Source organism: Argentina silus, assembly GCF_951799395.1.
Source record: "Argentina silus genome assembly, chromosome: X".
In the NCBI taxonomy this organism is placed as follows: Eukaryota; Metazoa; Chordata; class Actinopteri; order Argentiniformes; family Argentinidae; genus Argentina; species Argentina silus.
In genome coordinates this window covers 20,626,922-20,651,772 of record NC_139653.1, presented here as the reverse complement: position 1 = coordinate 20,651,772, position 24,851 = coordinate 20,626,922, and the positions used below count along the sequence as shown (strand labels likewise).

At 40.7% G+C, this 24,851-nt stretch overlaps 1 protein-coding gene across 1 annotated transcript; it reads left to right on the top strand.

Moving 5' to 3' along the window:
• The first annotated feature begins 498 nt into the window (after nt 1-498).
• On the top strand, nt 499-23,161 carry tsnax (translin-associated factor X). Its single transcript, XM_083696237.1, has 6 exons — nt 499-746; nt 1,057-1,149; nt 1,303-1,417; nt 6,792-6,922; nt 13,985-14,106; nt 22,442-23,161. Exons 1-6 carry the CDS (start codon nt 731-733, stop codon nt 22,817-22,819), a joined length of 855 nt encoding a protein of 284 aa, XP_083552363.1. The 5' UTR covers nt 499-730; the 3' UTR covers nt 22,820-23,161.
• Nucleotides 23,162-24,851: the final 1,690 nt, after the last annotated feature.

The following is a 24,851-nucleotide window of genomic DNA, read 5'->3' as shown; positions in this document are numbered from 1 at the left end:
AGCGGTTACAAAGGCTCTTGCTGCAAATTGTTTCATGTTCTTTGTCAAAAGTACTACTAATAAAATGCATACATAAAGGCATACCATAAAATATGAATACAATTCATATTCTTAAAATCTTAAAATGATTCATGTATCATTATTAATTTTGTAATGCAATGCTCCTTGCACCTATACAAAGGCACATACTGTATTTGGTAGAGTAATAATAGTTATAATTAATTCAAGAAATTCAGTTTAGGCATTATATAGACGTGACTTTACAGACTAAATGAAAGTGTAAGAAAACTCTTAAGCCCAGAAGGGTCGTAAATTAGTGTATCATAAAAGTGACACCCGTATGCTCTACCAAAACTAAATTTCCCAGAATGCATCTCTCTCATTTACGTGTGTAAAAAGCGCGCAGGTCCCAAACAACTCGAAACCAAAGAGGAAACCAAGGGAGCCGCTCTGATGCCTAAGCGAATTTAGAACCTCCAACGTTTTATGTTTTACTTTAGACATTATATAAAACAATACAGACCATGCTTTTACCTTTTCTGAGTTTTCTCATGTCCCCCGTTCTACAGATTTTTTTTATTTTGACTCAAATTAGCTCTAATGTTCAAGGCACTTGTCTTGTGGAACTTCAGTCAGAATTATTGTTAAAATCGCATTGAACCGCTGTTTGCAATCGTTGCCCACAATTAGCTACCTAGCTAAAATCTAAAGACGTACTGTCAAATTAGTTATGAGTAAACGCGAAGGTAAAGTTAATTGTTATTAGAAATATGATGGTGCAGACAGTCGGAAAATAACAAATGTTTTAGCGAAGTGTATTCTGGGTTTTACGTCGTTCTTAGCTAGCTACAGAGCTGTTTGCAACAGATAACTCGCAGATTATGGAACAACACTTTGATTTGCTTTTGTAGCTTAGCCTATTTATTCTTCTAATGCACATTTAAGTACCCAATCTCACGTGTCAAGGTTTATCAGAAATATTTGTTTTCTATGTGTAGCTGTACAATATATTGTAGAGCAAAATATGATGCTGGAATCTGTTTGTTATCCCTGCAGGTGACGGATGTCCTCGGAAAAGGAGAACTGAGGCTGCACAGACTGAGGACCGTGATACTAACGTGTCCTCACCTGTAATATCTGCATTCAAAGGTACCATACAACATTTTGGTAGAATCTTGCAGTCACTTGAAAATTAAAATGTAGTAATGTTGATGTAGGCTATATGCTTTGGCTTGGCTTATGGACATCATTAATACAAAGAGATGTGTGGTCTACTAATCACAGACTTTCTTGCAATGCAAGTTTTTCAGCAGGAGCTTGACACCAAACATGATAAATATGAGCGACTGGTCAAACTCAGTCGGGATATCACAATTGAAAGCAAGAGGACCATTTTTCTACTGCATAGAGTGACCAGGTAATTATGTGCCACCAACACCGTAGGCTATTTTCTCTTAGGCTATGGTATAGGACAACGTGATTTGGAGGTATGGCTACACTAGACTAGCTATGGCATATCCCACTAACATTGCAATGTAAGCAACGTACATGTATGTGAGTGCAGTGAAAGCTCTAAATTCTAAGCATAGATCCAAGAACACAAACACAACCCTGCAGGTAATTTGTTGAGTTATGTCTTAACAGCATTGCTATGTACAAGTGAAAAAGTCTGGTACTTCCATTGGCCAATTTAATTTTATTTGTGATTTTTCCCTCTGTTTGGGACAACCGTAGACTGTTGAGTGCAAGTCCCACTCTTGATATTCCAATGACTTATTAGGTGTCTTGCTTCTGAAACTATTGTTCTTCAACATACTTATTATTATTATTCCAATTCTTCCAACTGCAGCTACTCCTACAACTTTTAAGGTATTCACACCAATCCAACTTTGAGAGGTCTAACTCACGTTAGTGAGGTCTAACTCACGTTGCTATGACTTTTTGTTTTGATCAGGGATGGAACTTAAGGATTTTGGGCACTGGCCAGCCGGGCTAGTAGACAAGAATTGCAACTAGCCCGACTGATGTTACTAGCTCAGTTTATGTAGTCGTATAAGCGAGTTGAGTCCATATAGGTCTACATCAGCTAGGTGAGCTCACAGCAGATATAGACCTGTATTTGCTTTCCAATGGGAAAGGCATTGAGAATAAGTCAAGAGTCAGAGAAAGGCATTAAAAAGGCTTGGCAAAGCTCTTTCTTTGATAAGTTATGTATTTACTTACTCATTTATTTCAGTACAGAGTGCAATGTTCCAGGAACGTTTTACAAGGTTCAAATGAGGTTGTAACACAAACGGTGTAACAAGTTTGGAAAATAACAAGGTGTTAAAATAACAACAAAGGTGGTGTTGCTTTAAAGAGCAAAGGCTAGCCCATTTCCCAGTGTTTGGGGCAGCTGCTTTACAAGAAGAGCACCACATAATTTCACCATCAGTACAGAGCCAGTCCTCCCTTCCTTTCGTCCATGTCGCCAAGAATGACCTCTCCCTTTTCTTTCAATACTTTTTGTTTTTGAGGCTATTGGTCAACTCGCATTTCAGTTAACTAACTAGCTACATCATCATGAACACTGTCGCCAGTGGCCAGCCCAATAGCCACAACTAGCCCGCCCTCCCCAAAGCAGAAATTCGAAAATAGCATTTTAATAAACGTAAAAATCACTTAAGTTTGCCAAATACCTTAAAATGTGTTTCCCTCTAACTGAAAATCTCACTCGCCTGACGGGCCAGTCAGCTGCTGTTTTTACACGCCCCTTCTGAAAAACACTTGCCTTGAATTTCCATTCCCTTTGATACTTATTCATTTTTTTAAACTACAAACTTGAAAGTGCACGTTTTAACATGGAGGTCTATGGAAACCAAAACATGCAATTTTTGAACCACTGCCACTCCTACACCTTTTTGATACCAATTAAACTTTTTAAAGTATTAAGCTTTTTGTAACTCCAAAACCTCTCATCTGTTTGGCATGGTGGAATGTTGAACAATCCATGAGCTCCTTTGTTACTGCTACTGCCATGGACCTGTCAGGACTCTTAAATGAAAACAACAGAAAACCTGTAGAACAAATTCTTAGAATTGTTACACAATAAAGCTCTCTTTGCTACTAGTTCTACACCACTGAAACCACTCTCAACCACTTAACCAACCAACTCTACCACTCTCAACCACTCAATCAAGAAACTATCTACCTACTCCACTGGACTACCCCAGACTCATCTATCTATCTATCTATCTATCTATCTATCTATCTATCTATCTATCTATCTATCTATCTATCTATGACCTAACATACTATCTATCTTTCAAACCTTATGTCTATCTAACCTTTCAACTACCTAGTATCATCCTTTCTTCCTTTCACCAGTCACTACTGCGTCACTCAGTATAACACATACTGATTAACCTCTTCATTGTTTTGATCTTTCTATTCATCCTCTCTTTCATCTATCCATTCATCCATCTAATCAATCAACCTAACCAACCTATCTCACTTTCTTTTAACTACCCGGAAAATCTTCCTAAACTCCGATAAAAGCTTTCTGATACCTATTAAACCTTTTTAAACTATTAAGCTTTTTGTAACTCCAAAAACTCTCATCCGGTTAACCAAACAACTCTACCACTCTCAGCCACTCAACCAACCAACTTTCTACCCAGTACCCATCTCTAACATTATACACTCCCATAATAAGACTACAGTATCTCACTTACCCAGCAAATCTACCTATCTATCGAAACATCTTTAAACCTTTTCCACTACCAAAATAAGACGTTGCAAGCCCACATAGTTTCTTCTGGAACTTCTTTTTCTAGGTTCTTTCACTATTATTTATTATTATTATTATTATTCTGCCTGCTACTCCTCCTACAGCTTTTAAGCTATTTACACTAATCCAACTTTACAATGTGCAGAGATGTCTAACTTGAGTTGCTTCTATTCAACTTTTTGAAAGTCTTTATACTTTTAAAAATATTCAGCTTTTTGTACCAAAAAAAAAAAGTTCTACCCCACTGAAACCACTCTTAACCACTTAACCAACCAAAAGAGAATGTTGACTTAGTCCAACATTCTGAGAGTCCCATTGATACTGCTCAATTCTCTACCCACTCCACCGAGCTAACCAGACTCAACCTATCTATCTATCCATCTATCTCTCTGTGTAGACTGACTCTACTTAAAGAACTTCCATTCAGATTTTTAATACTATTTACACTTTGATATTTACTCAAATTTACATGAAATCCTATTCCTATCCTATACCACTGTGTGCACAGCCAAAACCGATCAACCTATTACTTCAAATCAACTTTTAAATGTCCAGACCTGTGTAACTTCAGGTACTTGAAAAAAAACTTTGAGCAGTCCTTTTTCTCCCTCACATTTATGATTATGATTATGATTAATAATAATAATATTTATGATTATTATTATTATTATGCCTACTACTCCTCATACAGCTTTTAAGCTATTTACACAAATCCAACTTTACAACGTGCAGGGATGTCTAAGTTGCTTGTATTCAACTTTTTGCTTTTTAAAATATTCAGCATTTTGTAACAAAAACAAAAAACAAAACAATGTTGAGTTAGAGTAAATTTGCATTAAATCCTATTCATGCTTATATCGCTATGTGCACAGCCTAAATTTCTTAACCTATTAACTTCAAATCAACTTTTAAATGCCCAGACTTGAGTTTTCTTTTTTTTTTTATAACTTGTCTAATGTCTTTTTTTTCACATTTATAATTTGACTCGAATTTTCCTGAAATCCTATTAATTTCTTTGGCCATTCGCTCTGAATGACATTTCAAAATGTATCCACTTTTTAATATTTTAAGTTTGACACCTCAACTCAACTGTGTAGACTGACTCCACATACAGTAAAGATCTTGTATTCAGAGTTTTGATACTATTTAGACTTTTCAAAATGCATGAATTAATATGGGTTTCTATGAGGTTCATCTTTTAAGCTTGACAACTCAAGGCAACTTTAAAATGTGTAGCGTCTGAACCTACTTAAATAACTGATTGTTTTATACTATTTATACATTAAGCATATTTACACTATCTATTAATCTATACATCTATCTATAGTCCAAACCATCTTTCATCATTATCAACTACCAAAATAAGAATTTTTTATTATTTATAAACCTTTTCTAGTTTAATTCATTGTTTCCCATACTGTAAGACAGTACTCTGGACTAGAGTATTGACATCAGAGGCTGAAAAAATAAAATGGAAAAAAATAAAACTAAAGATCCTGACTCTGACATCCCATTGAGATTTAAAACAGTTACAGTTATGGTAGGGTTGTCCCAATTATCCCACTTTTCATCTACTATCATGGTCTCTACCTATCAAGTCCATTGAGGATAGCCTAGATGGATACTGTAGATTAGGGTGTGATTTGCTGGCAGGGATGATGGAGATTTGCCCTCTTCTGATTTTTGTATCCATCTCTCTGATCATTATCTTTTATCCCCGGTAGGCACACGGTATATCCCCACTTTTGATATGGGCATGTACATTAATTCCCAGAACAGATATCCTAATGCCTTAACCTAGCGAATTCATTCTTTTTGTGAAGTTTTTTTCCCTTAGGTTTATAGGCCTGGCCTAATTATTGTTAATAGCCCAAAATCCTTTTGAAATCGCCAACTGGTGTGGTAAAGTGCAGGAGCGTCCTATTTGAGAAGCTGCGTTGTTGAGGCAGCTTGTTGATGTATTGTTTCAATGTTCTCTGCAGCATGATTTCAATGTCTGTCTGCTGCATCTGTCCTCTCGTTTTGTGTGCTGCATGCAAACTGGACTGTCAAAGGTAGTCACTAGCAAGCACTAGACAGCTTACATGCTGGAATAGCAGCTGTGTGATGTGATTATATACAAGAATGATTTTCCCACCGTGGTTCAAAATATGTAAAAAAAAAAAAAAAAAAAAAAAAGATGAAGAAGATATGTTTTGAGTTATGTAAAGGACATGTTCTCCTGAAGAGGCCTGCAGGAACCTCCGCTCTAATTATTATGTCTTGAAATTCTCAAATCGCACTCTGCTGTAGATACTGAACATTGGAAACAAAACATTGAAGAATAGAGGACAGGTTAAGAATAAGACATACATTTATTCGCAAGTACGGTTATGGACATGATGAAGCAAAGTCAATACAAGTGGTCACATGACCAACTAACACAAGTTAACGTTACATTATATCTGACTCGTTAATAAAGATTGATAATGCTTTGCTCAACCCTGTGTGACAGACAATAGATCATATCGGATCCTAAATTCCATCAAGAATACCCAAAGTGCTATTTTACCATGCCCTCAAGTAGACATTAAATGGGAGAACCTGGTCACGATTATGTCATGCTGTATTAACAGAACCAGGAAGAATGAGAATAGAGTATCAACAAAATAACCAATTTAACAGTTTCAAAGCAACATGTGTGTCAAGGACAACATGGGAGAGTCACTGAAAGGACATATTTCTGTCCTTCTCCTTAAATATCATTCACAACAAAAGGACAGAGGTGTGAGACACATTACAATCGCAAAGGAATTGACAAATGGCGACGTGTGATTTCTTCAGGATGTCCGCCAGGCATGCTCATTCAACTGTAAATAGGTATACACATTTAAATCAAGGCTGGCACCACCAAAATCCGTTGACAATACTGTACACACAGGCACAGCCTTCATAAGTGAAGTGAATCAATGACACATTGTATTGATCTACACATTGTGGGAATACGTTTTCAAGTCACTGTTGTCATTCATTGGTCCTGTAGTGTACCAGATGTAGAGGAGGTTCTGGCAGAGTCAGACTTGAAGCTGGACGGTGTGAGGCAGAAGATTGGTCAGATTGCAGAGGAGCTGAGAGGAGAGGACTTGTATCAGTTCCACAGAGCTTTCACCCCAGGTGAGTTTTCTAAGCCCAATGCTTTGCTTGGCTAGAGTATTCCTTTATGCATGGCTACTTACATTAGAATAGACTTTACTATATGATGCACCTTAATGTGAAAAACCTTCGCTCAGATTAAGTTTTCTACAATAAAAAAATATCTGTTTTTGAATGGGTAGACAAAAAGTAGTTTTAGCTGTTATCTAGCAGCTGGGTAATTATTTTATTGTAGTCACAAGAATTCTGTGCGACGTGATCACTGGCCGTTCCCACCAATAAGATGGGAACGGCCACTAACACCCCCCCCCCCTCCATCGACGCCTCCTTGCCTGATGAGCTGAACCACTTCTATGGCAGCTTTGACAGGGACAACAAGGAGGTGGCCATCAAGGCTGTGCTCCCTGCAGATCACCAGCCCCTCACACTCTCTCCCTCCGACGTGTGTCCGGCACTGAGCAGGACTAATGCACGTAAGGCTGCTGATCCTGATGGCATCCCCGGACGCGTCCTCAGGGCCTGTGCTGTGCAGCTGACTGAGGTTTGGACTGACATATTCAACCTGTCCCTAGCCCAAGCAGCTGTCCCTGCGTGCTTCAAAACCACCTCCATCGTGCCGGTGCCAAAACACTCCACTGCAACGAGCCTTATTGACTTCCGCCCAGTTGCACTCACGCCCATCATCATGAAGTGCTTCGAGAGGCTGGTCCTAGCTCAACTCAAGACCTGTTTACCACCCACACTGGACCCCTTCCAATTCGCATACCATCAGAACAGGAGTACAGAGGATGCCATCTCAACGGCACTTCACTCTGCCCTGTCCCACCTTGTCAATAGCAACACCTATGTGAGAATGCTGTTCATTGACTTCAATTCAGCTTTCAACACCTCATCCCCTCCAAACTGATCACCAAACTCAGTGAACTGGGCATCAATACCTCCCTCTGCAACTGGATTCTGGACTTCCTAACCAACAGGCCGCAGTCTGTTAGGCTACATAACCACACCTCCTCAACCCTCACCCTGAACACCGGCATTCCACAAGGCTGTGCGCTGAGCCCCCTCCTTTACTCCCTCTTCACCTACGACTGCACACCTGTACATGGCTCAAACACCATTGTTAAGTTTGCAGACGACACAACGGTGATTGGTCTCATCAGCAACAATGAGGAGGGAGGAGGAGGTCCAGCACCTGACAGTGTGGTGCACCGACAACAACCTGGCTCTCAACACCAGGAAGACCAAAGAGCTCATTGTGGACTTCAGGAAGTCAAAAGCTGGCACACACACCCCCATTCTCATCAACGGGACTGAGGTGGAGCTAGTCACCAGCTTCAAGTTTCTGGGTGTCCACATCTCTGAGGATCTCTCCTGGATCCTCAACACCTCTACCCTGATCAAGAAGGCTCACCAGCGTCTCTTCTTCCTGAGGAGACTAAAGAAGGTCCATCTGTCTCCTCAGATCCTGGTGAACTTCTACCGGTGCACCATCGAGAGCATCCTCACCAACTGTGTCACAGTATGGTATGGCAACTGCTCTGACTCTGACCGGAAAGCACTGCAGAGGGTGGTGAAAACTGCCTAACGCATCACCGGTTCCTCACTCCCCTCCATTGAGGCCGTCCAGGGCAAGCGATGCTTGCGTAAGGCACGCAGCATCGCCAAGGACATTTCTCACCCCAACCATAGACTGTTCACCCCATTCCCCTCCGGGAGGCGCTACAGGTCTCTCCGCACCCGAACCAGCAGGTTCAGAGGAAGCTTCTTCCCTGCGGCTGTCACCCTACTAAACTCCAACTCTGCACCTAGATGACAACCTACCAACCCTTTTTTTTTTAATGCTACTGTTAATACACTGCACATATCTGTACATACTGTACATATCTGTTTATACTGTTCATACTGCATTCCATATTTATTCTGCTTATAATGTTACTGCTAATACATATACTGCACTACTATACTGCTCATATACTGCACTACCTGTATATACTGTTCACACTGCACTTTTCTGCTTTTTTGCACTTCTGGTTAGATGCTAACTGCATTTCGTTGTCTCTGTACTTGTACTCTGCACAATGACAATAAAGTTTAATCAAATCTAATCTAATCTAATAATCAAAAAAGGCTCATGCATATTTTACAATGGTGTAGGAGAAATGTTCAGAGTTTGTCCTCGGGGTTAGGGTTATGGGTAGGGCTGTGTAAGGGAAGAGATTAGCTTCAATGGTAACTATGCAGGTGCTAGTGCCTGCCTGCTTCTGTGACCTGTTCATTTCATATTCTGTCATGTTAATGTAAACTTGCAGTGTGATAGCTTTCTTGCACAGAAATATATTTATTTATTGTATTTGTCTACGGATCTCTCTAAGATTTGTTTGTTTGTTTCCAATGTGTCCAATTTAGCCCAACTGTAGTTATTTATTCAGATGCAAAACTATGGCCTATTGTTTAAAACTTGCATGAGTGATGGCATTTTAAATTGAACATGGGATTTTGCATGCATGCTTTTCATTGGTTCCAGCAGTAGGCTTCTTGATATGTCAGTGGGTATATGCTCTGTGAATTCATTGTCGCTTCTCAACCTTTTTTAGGCTAAAAAAGTTCCCTGCCACAATGTTGCGATTTGCTGATGTTTGTTGCCATCCTGTTTCATGACTAAATTGTTCCAGAAATGTAGTCATAATAATTTAATATAACTCCAGCAGGTGCATCATATTGTATTTTACACATCATAATTCCAACATCATGGAACTACATAGCAACAGCCAATTAAAATTGTGTCTAGGTGTGCGTGTGAAACAGAATATAAAAACTGCCATAACTGAAAAATCGATCGAGTAGGTCACACAAGTCAAAGTAAACCCAATTTTAGTTGTTTTTACAACTTGAACACAACTATATCACAGTGGATATCACCTCCTTTATGGCTGTTTTTTCCCCAGGGGTGAATGGCTGTCCACATTTCGCTATTAGCAGGGAAATGTTGTAAGATGCAATCAGGCCACTCGCATTTTGGGTGGACTTTTTTTGCAACGGATTGCTTATTATGTGGCTTTGTTAAACCTTGCCCGCCTTATAATGGTGGATCTTGTTGACAATTTTACTTTAACATTTTGGTGGGGCCACTGTCAAAAATGCTCAGATGGATGTCAGTGGAACCACAGTCAAACAAAACGCATCACCTGTGATGAATGCAGTTGGATATAGCCTACATCAAGACAGCCTATTAGAAGAATATATTTTGCGATCATGCAGCTTCTATTTCCAACATGTTAGCTTTCTGTTTAGCTATAACCACTTGCTATGTGACTACTTAAAGATGCGGCAGACAGCAAATGTAATGTAAAAACATATAAACAATAAACAAGCCGCCTCGGGCAACAGTGTAGCTCATCAACAAGCTGGCTATGCAACAGTGTAGTTCGTTTTGTATAATTGCGGATGTACCCTTAAATATGGGCTGCTCATCATAATGTCTTTGGAGTCTAGAATCTCCCTCACACATTGTCTCAAAGATGCACCTGAATATGCCAGGGTTCAGAGAGTCCACAGACTAATCATGTCCATGTAGGGTTGATTCTGTTTTACCACACGATTTAATGCAAACAATTATTCTACCCAGCACGTACTTATTCTCCTCGGTTATGACGCTCAATGTTGTGTCGGTATGCGCCGTCAAGTTGAGCAACAACGATGGTGTTCCCCATTAAACCCAGTTTAATTTCACTGTCCACATGAGATCCACAACCCTCATGTTTGGAAAGCCTTTCCGATAAATGCTTTTAAGTCCTTGAATCCCGATTTGGACCAAATGCTCTCTCCACCAAAAAGAAGGCACGGATAGCAAAAAAGGCTTTTCTTGCCATCTCGGATACAACTAGTTGTTAGCCATGTTTTGCTCTGAAACCACTCAGGGTTGAAACAGTGATTTTGGGTTAGGGTTATATTTAAATCCATAGGCTTGTGTGCCCCTAGATGCTTAATATCAACTTTTTCCTCCAAAGTCAAAGTGCTGAAGCAAATGGTGAGTAAATAGTCCACCTCAATCATGATGACCGGTGATATTTGTGCTTGTGATGTCAGATTTTGTCTTTCTCTGGTTGCAGCACCTTTTTGAACCACTAGGGACGACCACGGTGGAGCTCGGCCCCTTGAGCTTGCCGTTGACTCAACGAAGAGGCATACTTTGAGCATGGCCCCACTACCATATATGATGGTGGGGCCAGAACAGGACTGGCCCCTCTCTGTCAATGAAATATTTTCGCACAAATATTTGTGCGCATACTCAAAGTGTGCCTCTCCATTAAGTCAATGGCAAGCTCAAGGGCCCGAGCTCCACCGGCCCCACGGTACTGCAGCCAGAGAAAGACAAAAAGCCTAGAGTATAACAGTAGCACAGAGCCAGCCAGCCAGCCAGCTGCGAAAAACAGCAAATTTCACACATTTCAGAGTTTCCATACTCAAGGAAAATAAACTAAAGCACAGCCGTGAATGTTTCATTAACCAAAGATTAAAATTGCTAACAGGATATGAAGATACAATTATATGACAGGGCGATGCTTAATTCTCCCCACTGACCCTGAATAACGAAACGCCACTGTTTGTTGATATGCTCCTTTATGCGTGAGGGTTTCACAGCCTCGTTTGCTCACATAGCAAACACATTGGAAGTTGAGTGGAGAAGCAATTTCATAAACCCGAATTCCAGATAATCAACAGAATACTATCTGCATTTTTTCTTGCTAGCTTGCGCCATTTTTGCAATGATACACACAGATACAGATATGAAATCTAATATTTATTATGGGGCTGTTATTTGTATTTGTTTATGATTGGACATGAAGGGTCAAGCCTGAAAACAGTGCAGAGTTGCCCAAAACCCATGGGTGCACTACCACTAGTCCCAAGCCCCAAGCATTTATTTCACTTACTGACCCATGGGTGCACTGCACTATCACTACATATACACTAGCCAGGTAGCGTGTTCCAAAGCGTTTATTTCCCTGACTGTACTGTTGCTGCTTCTCAGCACCTTTCTGATGCTGAATATTCGATCAGAGAAAGTCGCTGTTCTGTTTCCAATGCTTTTTGCCAGCTTGCTTTCTATGCATCTAGCGTCCCCTGCCGGCCTGCTATGCGGACCGAGCTAGGTCCACTGCTAGACGTAGCGGGGCTGGCTAGCTACATGATGGCATTGGAAATGGCTAACTATAATATCAACTAGAATGGCTGTCAAACTGATCCAAGTTTGTGTTGGGTCATTATCCTATTAACACAGGCAAGGTTCAGGCATGTAGGACGGATGGGTGCGGGGGGGTGTTGTCAGCAGGTGTCTTTTTTTAAAATGTACATTTATTTTTGAACTTGTACAACTTTATATATACAGATCTCTTGTTCTTGTGACGGTGTGTGTGACAGTACTGTATGTGAAAGTCTGTGTGCGTCATCTAGGCTACAACTGGTTAAATTGTGTGACTGCTGTTGGATTCTATACGTTTCACTCACACTAACCACTATGTTATTGTCATATCAAGTCACCAGAATTGCCTGTTTAACAGGTGATGGGCAACACAGCCCCGCCTTCACCCCACTCACAACATTTTAGGCAGCACACCCTCGCGAAATATACTTCCTACGTCCCTGGCAAGATTATTAAAATGCACATTTGGATACAGAGAGCGGACAACTTTTCATGAAGTCGGTCTTACTATGACTACAAATCCAGCAAATTATTGCAATTACACACAATGTGTAGGACCACACAGAGTTATTTGTAAAAGGGCTGTTTTAGGCAAACTGCAAGAATCCTTGGTCTTTCGCTCATCTTCTGCTGGTAAACTAGGCTACTCAAGTTGGTTGTGTATCTTAAAAAAAAATCATAACCCTTTCTAAATTCAATAATGCAAGTCCAAAATATCTGTGTTGTAAACACATGTACGCCCTGTATAGCCTGCAGATCTTTTTATTTGTTTTGTAGGGTATGCCACATCCTTTTTATGTATCGTGTTTTTTGAAAATCTATTGTACTGTGTATTGAGACCATGTATGAAATGCACTTTTAACTTAACTTTGTGGTCTAACATTTTGCCGCGTCATTCCTTTGATCCAGTGAGTAGGCATGTCAGCCTACAGCTGCACTGAGATCAAAGACTGACTGTTCTGATGTTAAGCGGAGAAATGCTGAAAACATTTACAGCACCTCAATCTTTTGATTAACATCAGGATACAAATGTGAAACTTAAAATGTTAAGTATTGCATTGGGATTCATGAAAAGCCCCCTCAGACAGATCTACCACCCCCCTCCTGGCTGTGCGTGGCTCAGCGCCCCCTTGCAACTTCAAAACACTCCCTGGGGGGTGGTACCACCCCATTGAGAAACACTGATATACGGTATACAACTACATCGTTTTTGTCTGTCGTATGTGCCATATTACGACTGATTTATGCTCGGAAAGGTGTTCTGTCTAATTAAGCTCTAAAGAAACGTTTTTACTTCTCTCTTGTTCATTCATGGTTGATACTGTAAGGTGATCAATTTTCCTGGTTACCAGATAAAAGACATTTACATTGACGTATTTTAAAATCTGTTGCAACATATTGTATAATGCTTTAAGTGGCATGGTTGGAGTGATGAGGAGAAATAATGACTGTGGTGAAAGTTGTCTCTTTTAAAGAAGAGGAAAAGAAATGCAGCTCATTTGATGTTCAATTGCCGCTCTAAAAGTAAACTTGGGACCCAGAGTTTCCTGTCCTGTGATTATTGGATTGTTGTTTATGTTTACACAAGGATGGGAAATGAATGAGGGAGTAATCTCAGCTCCCCACACCTGGCTGCCTTCTTGTGCAATTACTCAACCTTAATAACTCCAGTTCCTTCATTTATTCTCTCAAGTCACAGGTATTTTATGGTCCTCAGAGGCTTATTACTGAGTTTGAATAAGTAGTTATTTGTATAACTTTCACCTGTGTTTGATGCTCAATTTCAGCTTGCCAAAAAAACTGTCCAAGAGCTTACATAAATAATAATTAAAAACAAATCTCTCACTCTTTCTTTTTTCTTTTTCTTTCTTGTCCTTCAGGGATCCAGGAGTATGTGGAGGCTGTGTCTTTCCAACACTTCATCCGCAACCGCACCCTGATCAGCCTGGAGGAGATCAATGCCAGGTTGGTCTTCATGAAGGAGGACAAGGCAGAGCCCAAGGTATGTGTCAGACAAAACATGGCTCTTAATAGCCATTATATTGCACACATTTGTACACTATTCAGTGAATGTAGTTTAGGTATTTCTACTCATGCTAGATCTACAACATTACCCCTTCATATCATGCAACCTGTACCCCATAACCTGATTCTCTCAACTTGATTTAACATGTTCAACTCCTCCATTATGTATTTCATACCTGTATTATGAAACTCATTCAGCCTTGTCAGATTGGTCAGAATCCCTAATCTCTCCCTCCTGCTATTTGTAGAAGAACATGATGGGTGCCTGCTAGGGGTGGGCAATATGACCTAAATTTCATATCACATTTTCCACACTCTGAATGGTAACAATATGATATCACGATATACATATTATTTTCTGAATCACATTTTATGAGCCCTGTAAAGTTTGTAGATGACAAAGATTGCTTTTAACCTGTTAAAACCAGAGAAAGTGAGACATGGGACAATGTACACTTTTTATTATGCATATAATATTGCAAATAATTGAACTTTTTGACTTTCTCAACAAATAAACTGCAGGATAAGCAGTTTGCTACAGACGACTTTTTTCCTACAACCTTTTTTCAAGGAACAACATTAAAACAAATGAATACACTGCAAACATGCAGGGTAGATAAATAATAAGAGCTGAATTAAACAAGAAAGTTAAAATGGGTAGTTCCACTTTAGGGACGCTTACTCCCACATGTTTCAATAAAAAAACATATCACCCAGTCGTGTGAATACTAGTTCCATCTCTCACAGGTTGTGTGCTAGAAAAACTAGCCTATCAACAGTCTCCGGTTTCAGTGTTGACCTGTGGCATGTGACAATGTTGCCACCAGTGCTAAATGCCCTCTCTGAGGGAGAATGTGGCAGGGAAGCATAAGTACTTCTTTGCCAGACAGCTAACATGGGAAATTAGCTTTGTGGACCCTCCACTATTCAAGTGGGTCTGTCTCACTATCAGCAGGCAGGGGGTACAGGTAGCGATCCAGCTCAGACTCAATGGCTTGTCTCTCTGTATAGGGAGCTGATGCTGCTGGTGTCTCTTGTAAAAGCTGCCGTGTCTTCTTGTCTGCGGCGAGGACTTGAGCGACAGCCTTTTCTTGCTCAATACATCTGTCAATCATGTTCAGTCGAGATCCCCACTCTGTGACCAGTTTGTGTGGAGGCAGGTTCTGTTCACTTTGCGTATTCGTCAGGGCTGTCTGCTTTTTCCAACTGTAGGAAAATGTCCTCACCACTTTCTTGCATACTCTAGTGGCCCGGGTAATCCGAGGGTCTCTGACACTCCTCTCTAGAAGTTAAAGAGAGGAAATCTTATGAGATACAATAAAAATCATAATACATAATCTACACCACTTAAGATAAATCAATGCAATTCATCTGTAATGTATGGACATCTTTACAAATGTAATATTCAGACTTACAAACAGCTGGTAAGATGAGATCAATATAGGTTGCTTATAAGAGGAGAGAAAGAGGGGGGGGCCTAACCATTGCATTGTCATTTACACAAGCTTTTTATATGTACATTTCAATCTTACCGATGGCAAGGTGAAGCCTGTGGCCGAAACACTGGAGTCTTTTCAAGTTATTCAAATCCAAGGCCATCACAGTGTTGGCTCCGTTGTCAGTTGTCATACACACTTGGCTCAATTCTTTTAACCCCCAGACAAGCAGTGCATCCTTCAGGCCGTGTGCAATTATTTCTGTGTGGTCCTTCGGGAAATATGACGTCTGCAGGCATTTTCTTTGCAGCTTCATTCATCGTCGATGTAATGAATCGTTAGGTTTAGATATGGCTCTGTGGTACGGTTCGACCACACATCGGTCATGGGAGCAAAGAATGGCATGTTATGTAGTTCGCTCATAACTCTGTCCCGACACTGGGTGTAGAGGAGTGGTAGGGACGTCTGGCTAAAGTATTTACGGCTTGAGAGCTCATACTTTTGGTCCAGCGTTTGAACCAACTTTTTGAAGCCCCCTTCACTAGTTATCACTCTCCATCTCCAGCTTTCTTGTCATGGGAAGACCAGCGGAGAACGATGCTTTCAGTGATGTTTGGCCGTGAGCTGCTTAGCCTTCGAACGTGCTCCGCTGCTAGGGAGACTGCTGCCCGCATTCTGGCGGACATGATTTATTTTGAGGTGATGGAAATAGTTGGTCGTGTTACCTCCTTTTGTAGTCACAGGCCGCCGACATACACTCATCGAGCAGGAACACCAGGGTCAGAATTTGGCGCCCACAGCATGAATCCATGGACCCAACCTGCCTTGTGTCAACAGTCCAAGCTGGTGGAGCACACTTTGGGCCCGTTAATACCAATCAATCATTGCTTGAATGCCATAGCCTATTTGAGTATTGTTGCTGACCATGTGCACCCCTTCATGGCCACAATTTACCCATCTTCTAACGGCTACTTCCAGCATGATAATGCACCATGTCACAAAGCAAAAGTCGTCTCAAACTGGTTTCATGAACATGACAATGAGTTCAGTGTTCTTCAGTGGTCTTCCCAGTCACCGGATCTGAATCCAATAGAACACCTTTGGGATGTGGTCGAACGGGAGGTTAACAGCTTGAAAGTGCACTTGTAAAATCTGCAGGAATTGAGTGATGCAATCATGTCATCATGGACCAGAATCTCAAAGGAATGTTTCCAACATCTTGTAGAATCAATGCCATGAAGAATTGAAGCTGTTTTGAGAGCAAAGGGAGGCCCTACCCAGTATTAGTATAGTGTTCCTAATAATGTGCTCAGTGAGCGTAGCTTGCAGACGATAGTGTCTTGGTTGAGTTTGGATATTTTGAATCCAAACCAGTTCCAAATTACAGACAAAGCTCCTTCTTTCTGAACTAATTGTTCATCCTCATCATTAGCAGCCCCAATTGCACAAGCACATTCCACGTTCACTAATTTTAAATGCTTCTCGTTTGCACGGTTAGTTGATGCACCTTTATCTTCTGATAGCCAAGCTACAGCAGCAACCCTTGGCAGACGCACATGTCTCTTGGTGGCCGTGGTGTGAGGGAGTAAAGGGTATAGGCGTGCGTATAGCTCGACAACAGAATTTTACGTATATTATCAATATAATTATAATTTCACAATATAATTTCAAAGTTGTAATCTATAGTTTTGGGGATTAAAACAATTATTGTAGACCTACCATTCTGCTGATATATACAAATAAAAAAAGAAGTCTAGACATAATATTTTTTTTTTAAATGTGCTATACCCTGATATCCGTGATATGCCAAAATCCGTATCACGGCACAACGTGATACCGCGTAATCTTATATTCTCCATTCAGATTTCAACCTGGTTTATGTTCTAACTGTAAATGGGATGCGCATGGTCATTCACTCTCTGTGTTGAGCCATTCCAGTTTAGCTTGGGAATGCTTGTGTAACTTTCCAACTGAAGAGTGAATTTCTGATAACAAAGCATCCACATACCATGATACTGCCATCATCATGCTTGAAGCTAGGGATGATGCTGACTGGATGACCTTTTTTTTTAGAGATTTAAAGATTTGCTTTTAGAATTTTTTTTTTAGTTTTTTTGGCTATACTAGAGCAGCATGGGAAAAAATGAACACCTGCCAAATGCGGGTAGATTTTGGCATTGGAGGGTAAATGTGTAAATCTTACCAGCCACTGTGGCAACACTCTGCTACTGCCTCCTCCACCTGACTGTAATTGCTGCGCATGTCCTGACTTGGAGACAAACCTGAGTTTATGAGCTTTCTTAGTTGAACGGTAACATTTATGGGGAAAAAAACTATACACGACAGCATGAGAGAAATAAAATATGCAGGGGAAAATATTTAGCAGTATTTTGACACGTAGAGGCACGAAACTTAAAGCTATAGGAGGGAGTAATTTTCAATGTGTCAGAAGTCGTCTTTACCTTAATGTTGGTTTAAAAAAAAAAAAATGGCTGGTAAATTCTCATCCACCAGACACCTTTTAAATGCCCTGACTTGAGTTGTTTTTAAATATTTTTATACCATTTATAATTTTTTACTTGAATTTTCCTGAAATCCTATTCATTCCTATGGCCATGCACTCTGAATGGAGACATTTAAAAATGTATCCACTTTTTCATAGTTTATGCTTGACACCCCAATTCAACTTTGAACTTTAAAACTCCACTTAAATACATTTTATTCAGTGTTTTGATACTATTTAGACTTCAAATATTAAGCCTTTTTTAGGTTGCATGAATTCACATGGTTTCTATGAGAACCATTGGGTTCCTATGATACATTTTAGAATGCATGTTCCTTTCATGTTTTAAACTTGACAACTCTTTAAAATCTGTACTGACAACTTCTATACAGCTTTTGGATACTATTTAGGCTTTTTAAACATTAAGCACATTTACTCTGATGTCTAACTTGTGTTGCTTGTAATTCAACTTTTTTAAGCTCTTTATACATCTTTTGTAACCAAAAAGGTAAGAATGCATTAAAGAGCTATTTTAAAGTCAAGACACCCATATCAGTGTTGATTCAAAATAAATAAATAATAATAATCAATTTTATCAGGCTTTCAACAGTTCTCACCAAAATCTAACACTGCAGACTATGTCACTTAGTAAAAGGTGAACAAACCACCAACACCGCTTTACCTATAGGAAACTGCATGACAGTGCAGGGGTGAGGGTTATCAACAATAAGACAGCAAAATAGTTTTTAGTATAATAAAAACAAATGGGAGATGGAACAATTAATGTTGTTGACTTCCTCTACTAGTAGACCAGCTAGCTAGCTATTTTCAGGGGACACAATATACACTTTCATAAATGGATGGTGTCATCTAAACCAGGCATCTCGTTCACCTGAGGGTCAGGTGCTAGGGGCGCAGGTGCTCACCTTCCAGGTGACACCCACAGACTACTTGCTGGGCGTGGCCGACCTGACGGGTGAGCTCATGCGCATGTGCATCAGTAGTGTCGGCAACGCCGACATCGACACGCCTTTCCAGCTCAGCCAGTTCCTGCGACAGATTCACGACGGCTTCTCCTACATTGGCAACACAGGGCCTTATGAGGTGTCCAAGAAGCTGCACACACTGCGCCTTATTGACAGGATCTCTAGCGAGCCAGCAAACGAGGAACAAATACATTACAGGATCTCTGCGTTCAAACACTCCATGCAGTTAGCTTTCTGGCTTGCTAGGTAACTATAACACAAATGATTCTTACATTATAATTGTAATATTCCCAGGTAAACTTCTGGCCAGCGAGGTTTCAGCAGATGCAAGTCAGCTAGCTAGCTAGCTACCACAGCTGCTCTGACAGAAGCTATTGCTAATCAGCTGGAGGGGTGATAAACTAACTAAGACTACTGGAAAGCTTAGTTTGTCTAGATAGACTAACCACCACAAACACAAATGTATCTTTCATGACAAACGTTGTGATACAAATCTTGATGAAGTCTTCACTTGATTAGCTTTTACTAGAGTCAGCTTGACAGCTTGACTATATGACTTTATTTCAGGTAATTGACCTCGGCAAAACAACCACCAGGGGAGGTATCATTGAGCAATTGATACGTTTACGTCTTAGTGTTTACAAAAATTGCCGTCTGAGTTACATGAAGAGTAGCTTATGAAAGGATAAATTATTGTCTGGTCGGAGAAATTCAAAATGATGATCTTGGATAAACGTTAATTTAGAACAAATCATAAATTGTTTATAATTAGTTGAATCACTTATAACTAGTTTATTACCAATATTTATTAATGGTTTACCAATATTTATAACTGATTATGTAAAGTGAAACACCATTTACCATTTATGAATGGTACTAAAATTAATTAGTGAGTTACAAACATTTGTAACCAAGCATAATTAATGTGCACATACAGTATAACGTCTAAAAAAAAGGCACTCCAAGTGAAGTAGCCTCACCTTTCATAATTGCTTATGAACAGTAATTCATGTTTATAGGGGACATCAATTAAAGTGATCAAACATTGACCAAATACTGAGTTTGACCAAATACTGAGTATAAATAGCGACACGAGAGAGCTTGCACATATGCACTTGCACTTCCTGGTTTGTAATGTTTTTTTGCAAGTCCTTCAAAATAGAAATTATTTTTCTGCCCTATAAGCAGTTTAGATACTAGTAATGCTGAATTGTAACCGGATAACCTGCAGTAACAGACAGTGACCTGTACTGTATATTGTAGCAGCCATTAAACCCAAACCTACAGATGTTGACCATCATTGCTTCAGACTATGATTCTTAGCACAGTGTTGCCTGTGCATTATGTCTCTTTCATTATACCATTGTACTATTTAGACAACATAGGGCACACACTGGACTATAGAGACATTTTATAGAGACATTATTATAGTATTAGACAATTATCATGACATATTATTGTTGTTAATTTAAACATTTTCTGAATGTTTTCAATGAATGACCAGAGAGGCGTGGAGAACAGGTCTGCTGTTGCTGTTGTCCAATGAGCTCTTGCCATACCAGAAATGAATCAATAAGTGGAGGGTATCAGTTTCTACCATATCTGATGAAGGGTAGTCATTGTGATAATTGTAGGACAGAGTGGTGAATGAATTTGCCAGCAAATCTGGGCTGATGTCACAGGCATCTTCTGCTATCCTGTATAAGTTATCGTTAAACGTCAAAATAGGTTCTACCAAATCCATGCTTACGTTATTGGAAAGTGTACTACCGACTATCTACAATGATGTTACCATATGTAATCAATGACAAATAAGGCTAAATCTGCAGGAATTTTATGCAGTCAATCTGTCTGAAAATTCGTACAGTTGCCATATGTTCGTAACAAGCCTCTCTGCTAGTTGAGAGCCATCCACTCTGCCACCTCGCATGTTTGTTTCTATATCATGTTCATAGGTAGGCTACGACAGATGGATAGCTAGAGATAGGCCTACTGCAAACCCTTACTGTTAGCTGGTTTAGGCACCTAGCGGTGGTGCATCTCTCTGCTGTTTGACACAACAAGTCAAAAAGTTTAAAAAATGAACTTCAACTGTCTATGGTGAATTCACTGGCTGGTACACTTTAATTTATATCCCCCAAATATTAAATCATTTCGCCAGTTATGAAGAAAGGTCATACCCTGTGTTTTAGTGGGGGGGCGGGTTTTTCAACTGCAGCTCCCACTCTTTGGAACAGGCACATAGAAATGGGGGGGGGGGGCAGGGGTGCGGCCGCACCCCTCATCAGCGGGGGTGTGTTTAGTTTTTTTACATTTATTTTTATTTATACAGATCTCGTGTTCTTGGTGATGGTGTGTGTGACCGTATATGGAAGTCTGTGTGTTATCTAGGCCAGCGTTTCCCAACCGCTGTGCCGCGGCACACTAGTGTGCCGTGAGAGATCGTTGGGTGTGCCATGAGAAATTATCCAATTTCACTTTTTTTTTTATTAACATTTATTAATTATTATCTGCAAATAATATGCCATTGTCGAGTGTCTGTGCTGTAATATAGTGACTGGCAGAGTAATGTAATATTCGTCCGGGTGGCAGCAGGTAGGTAATTGCCTCGTTCCTTCTTAGAGACAAGAGAATTAGTGACGCATGCGACAGGTCGTGGTGACAGTGATGGAGAAGTTTTTAAAAAGGAAAAATGCAAACTCCGAACTGGGCCCTGGACAAGATTCTGACCCAGGTAAAGGCCCTAGTATGAGTGGTGGTAAAAAGAAAGCAAAGATGGTGAGCTTGAGGCAATATAGCGAAAGCTATCTTTCGTTCGGATTTACTTTCACCGGGGATGAGACGACACCGACTCCGTTATGCTTGGTGTGTGGCGAGAAGCTGTCCAACAGCGCCATGGTGCCAAGCAAGCTTAAACGCCATCTCCAAACGAAACACCCGTCGCTTCAAAACAAGCCGATGGACTATTTTGTTCGCCTGCATGAAAACACAGAGAAACAGGCAACTTTTATGAGGAAAAACCACAAAGGTAAATGAGAAAGCCCTCAAAGCTAGTTACCTAGTTGCTGAACTCGTAGCTAAATCAAAAAAGTCCCACTCTGTGGCAGAGACATTAATACTACCTGCCTGCAAAGCCATTGTCAACGAGATGCTCGGCCCTGACGCGGTTAAAGACATAGCTAAAGTCCCGCTCTCAGATAACACAATTGCCAGGCGTATTGCTGGTTGTGTATTGGCAATACAGAGGATGCAGGTTAGAGACTTGTGTGAGCTCAGAATGCGAGGAAGCAATACTGTTTGCAGCAGAATGACACCTGTTTCAAAAGCACACAAAGGAAAGCCATAGTCTTTCATATGAATGACTGTTGTTCATTTTGTGATCCCCAGGGTTCACCTGAGGGTCAGGTGCTAGGGGCGCAGGTGCTCACCTTCCAGGTGACACCCACAGACTACTTGCTGGGCGTGGCCGACCTGACGGGTGAGCTCATGCGCATGTGCATCAGCAGTGTCGGCAACGGCGACATCGACACGCCTTTCCAGCTCAGCCAGTTCCTGCGACAGATTCACGACGGCTTCTCCTACATTGGCAACACAGGGCCTTATGAGGTGTCCAAGAAGCTGCACACACTGCGCCAGAGTCTGGGCAAGGTGGAGGACGCCTGCTACACTCTGCGGGTGCGTGGCTCCGAAATCCCCAAACACATGTTGGCTGATGTGTTCTCCAGTAGGGCAGGTCTCATGGACCATGATGAGGGGGTTGCTTAAACAGCTACACAGCTTTGTTTAAATCCTCTTTGGTGTAACCATTTCTCTCAGTTTGGCAATGTGGTAACGTCTGTATGTGTTTTTCTATTGCATTTGATGTCAAACGATGTGTCACACATTAAATCATTTGTTCTGATCACTGGGTCTTACAGTCTCAACTGTGCCAATGTTATGACAGTTAATCCCAATGTTGGGCCATAAGGATGAAGTTCATTATCAAACCCTGCACTAGCTGGTGTATTAGAATGTGGAATGCCACACTTTCTTATTATTTTATATTTTCAATAAAAGTGAGTTGTTTGCATTTAAATCAGGAGGCGTTAATAAAGGATTTGTGAGTAACTACTTGCCCCTTGTCTCATTGTAGTGTGTGTGTGTGTGGTGTGTGCAATATATGTTCATGAAGTTACACAATCATGCTCTAATTGTGAGAAGCTCCTCTTTGAGGTGCTTTGATGATTGTGTGTGTGTGTTTGCTGGTGGTAGTTTACTTCTCTCTCTCCCTCCCCTATCACACTGATGATCTGGGGTAGACCTAGCTCACTGGGAGAGACATGTGACCTGTACATTGTATGTGCTATTCTCTGCCTAGCTCTGGCACACACACCCCTCACCCCCTTCTCCAGGCAACCCTCACCAGGCTGGAATGAAAGCAAACTCCAAATAAGGATTGGCAAAATGTTTGCCTAACACAATGACATTACTGTGTTTTTATGGAATACACAAAAAATGTAGATCAGGATATCTTAGGAGTGTGCCTGGCTTAGTTTTTGTGTCAACCACATTGACATGAACCTTGTGGCTTTCAGCACATTACATTTACATTTTACATTTATGGCATTTAGCAGACGCCTTTACCCAAAGCGACTTACAACAAATACATTTGTTTAAGTAAGTGAATCATCTATCCATCAGTCATCATAAGAAAAACTAATCAATGCTCGGACCAGGGGCCATTGGTAGTCACAATGCTAGAAGAAGGATTTTTTTTTTTTTTTTTTTTTTAAGTGTGGGGATGAAGAGGTCTTTAGGAGGGACCGTTACGATGTAGCCTGAAGAGATGGGTCTTCAATCTCCGGCGGAAGATCGGTAAGTGACTCTGCAGTCATGACAGCAGTGGGAAGCTCGTTCCACCGGCGGGGCGCCAGGACAGTGAAAACAGCACAGTGGCTGACCATTGCTTGCAAGTAGGGAGGGGCTGTTCCCTTTGCCGCCCGGTAGGCGAGCACCAGGGTCTTGAATCTGATGCGAGCTGCTACCGGGAGCCAGTGAAGGGTGCGAAGGAGGGGAGTGACATGGGAGAATTTGGGGAGATTGAACACCAGACGGGCGGCAGCGTTTTGGATGATATCTGCCCATATCATTGTGGAACATGGGATAATTCCACCTCAATTCACAAATGTAGACAAAGTAAAATGTTTTTATTACAGTGATACATACAATGGCAGAACTAGTGTGGGGAGATTTGAGATTACAGGAGTTCATGTTTATAAGAATCATGTTTTTTCATATGTGCGTAGTGTGAGTGTATGACTGATCATATCACTGAATCATTTCTAGCCTCTAAATACTTGTATGTTCTGTTGAATCTCTAAGCTTGTCGGCTGATGTTCAGGGCCAGAATGTCCGCGGGCACCACAGGGTCTGATAAAGTGTTATGTATATGATCTATCTGTTGTATCTGTATGTTCATTCTTAATCTGTTGATAGCAATTGACGTACGGAGTGCATCATCAACAGGCAAACATGTAATTCTAGGGTATGTGCTCTTCCTATTTGTGGTTTGACAATTTTTCTGCTGTGATGCTGGAGATTGTTACCTTGTTGCAACATGTTGCAACTCGATTGTAATAAACCCAATTGATACCTGCTGCATTGGTGAACCTGAGAATAAACTACAACAATTAGCTTCAGTTGAAAGCAGGGTTTGTTGGGTGAACATTTAAACCATAACAAAACTTCCTCTATTTGAGGTTTTCCATGTTTCTTAACAGCAGTTGCTGTGCTCCATTTCCCTCTATGTAGGAACTTT

Coding starts and splice junctions, on each gene's coding strand:
- tsnax (XM_083696237.1), top strand. Junction 1,150..1,302: donor TGTAATATCTGCATTCAAAG/GTACCATACAAC, acceptor TTGCAATGCAAG/TTTTTCAGCAGGAGCTTGAC. Junction 14,107..22,441: donor AGGACAAGGCAGAGCCCAAG/GTATGTGTCAGA, acceptor TGTGATCCCCAG/GGTTCACCTGAGGGTCAGGT.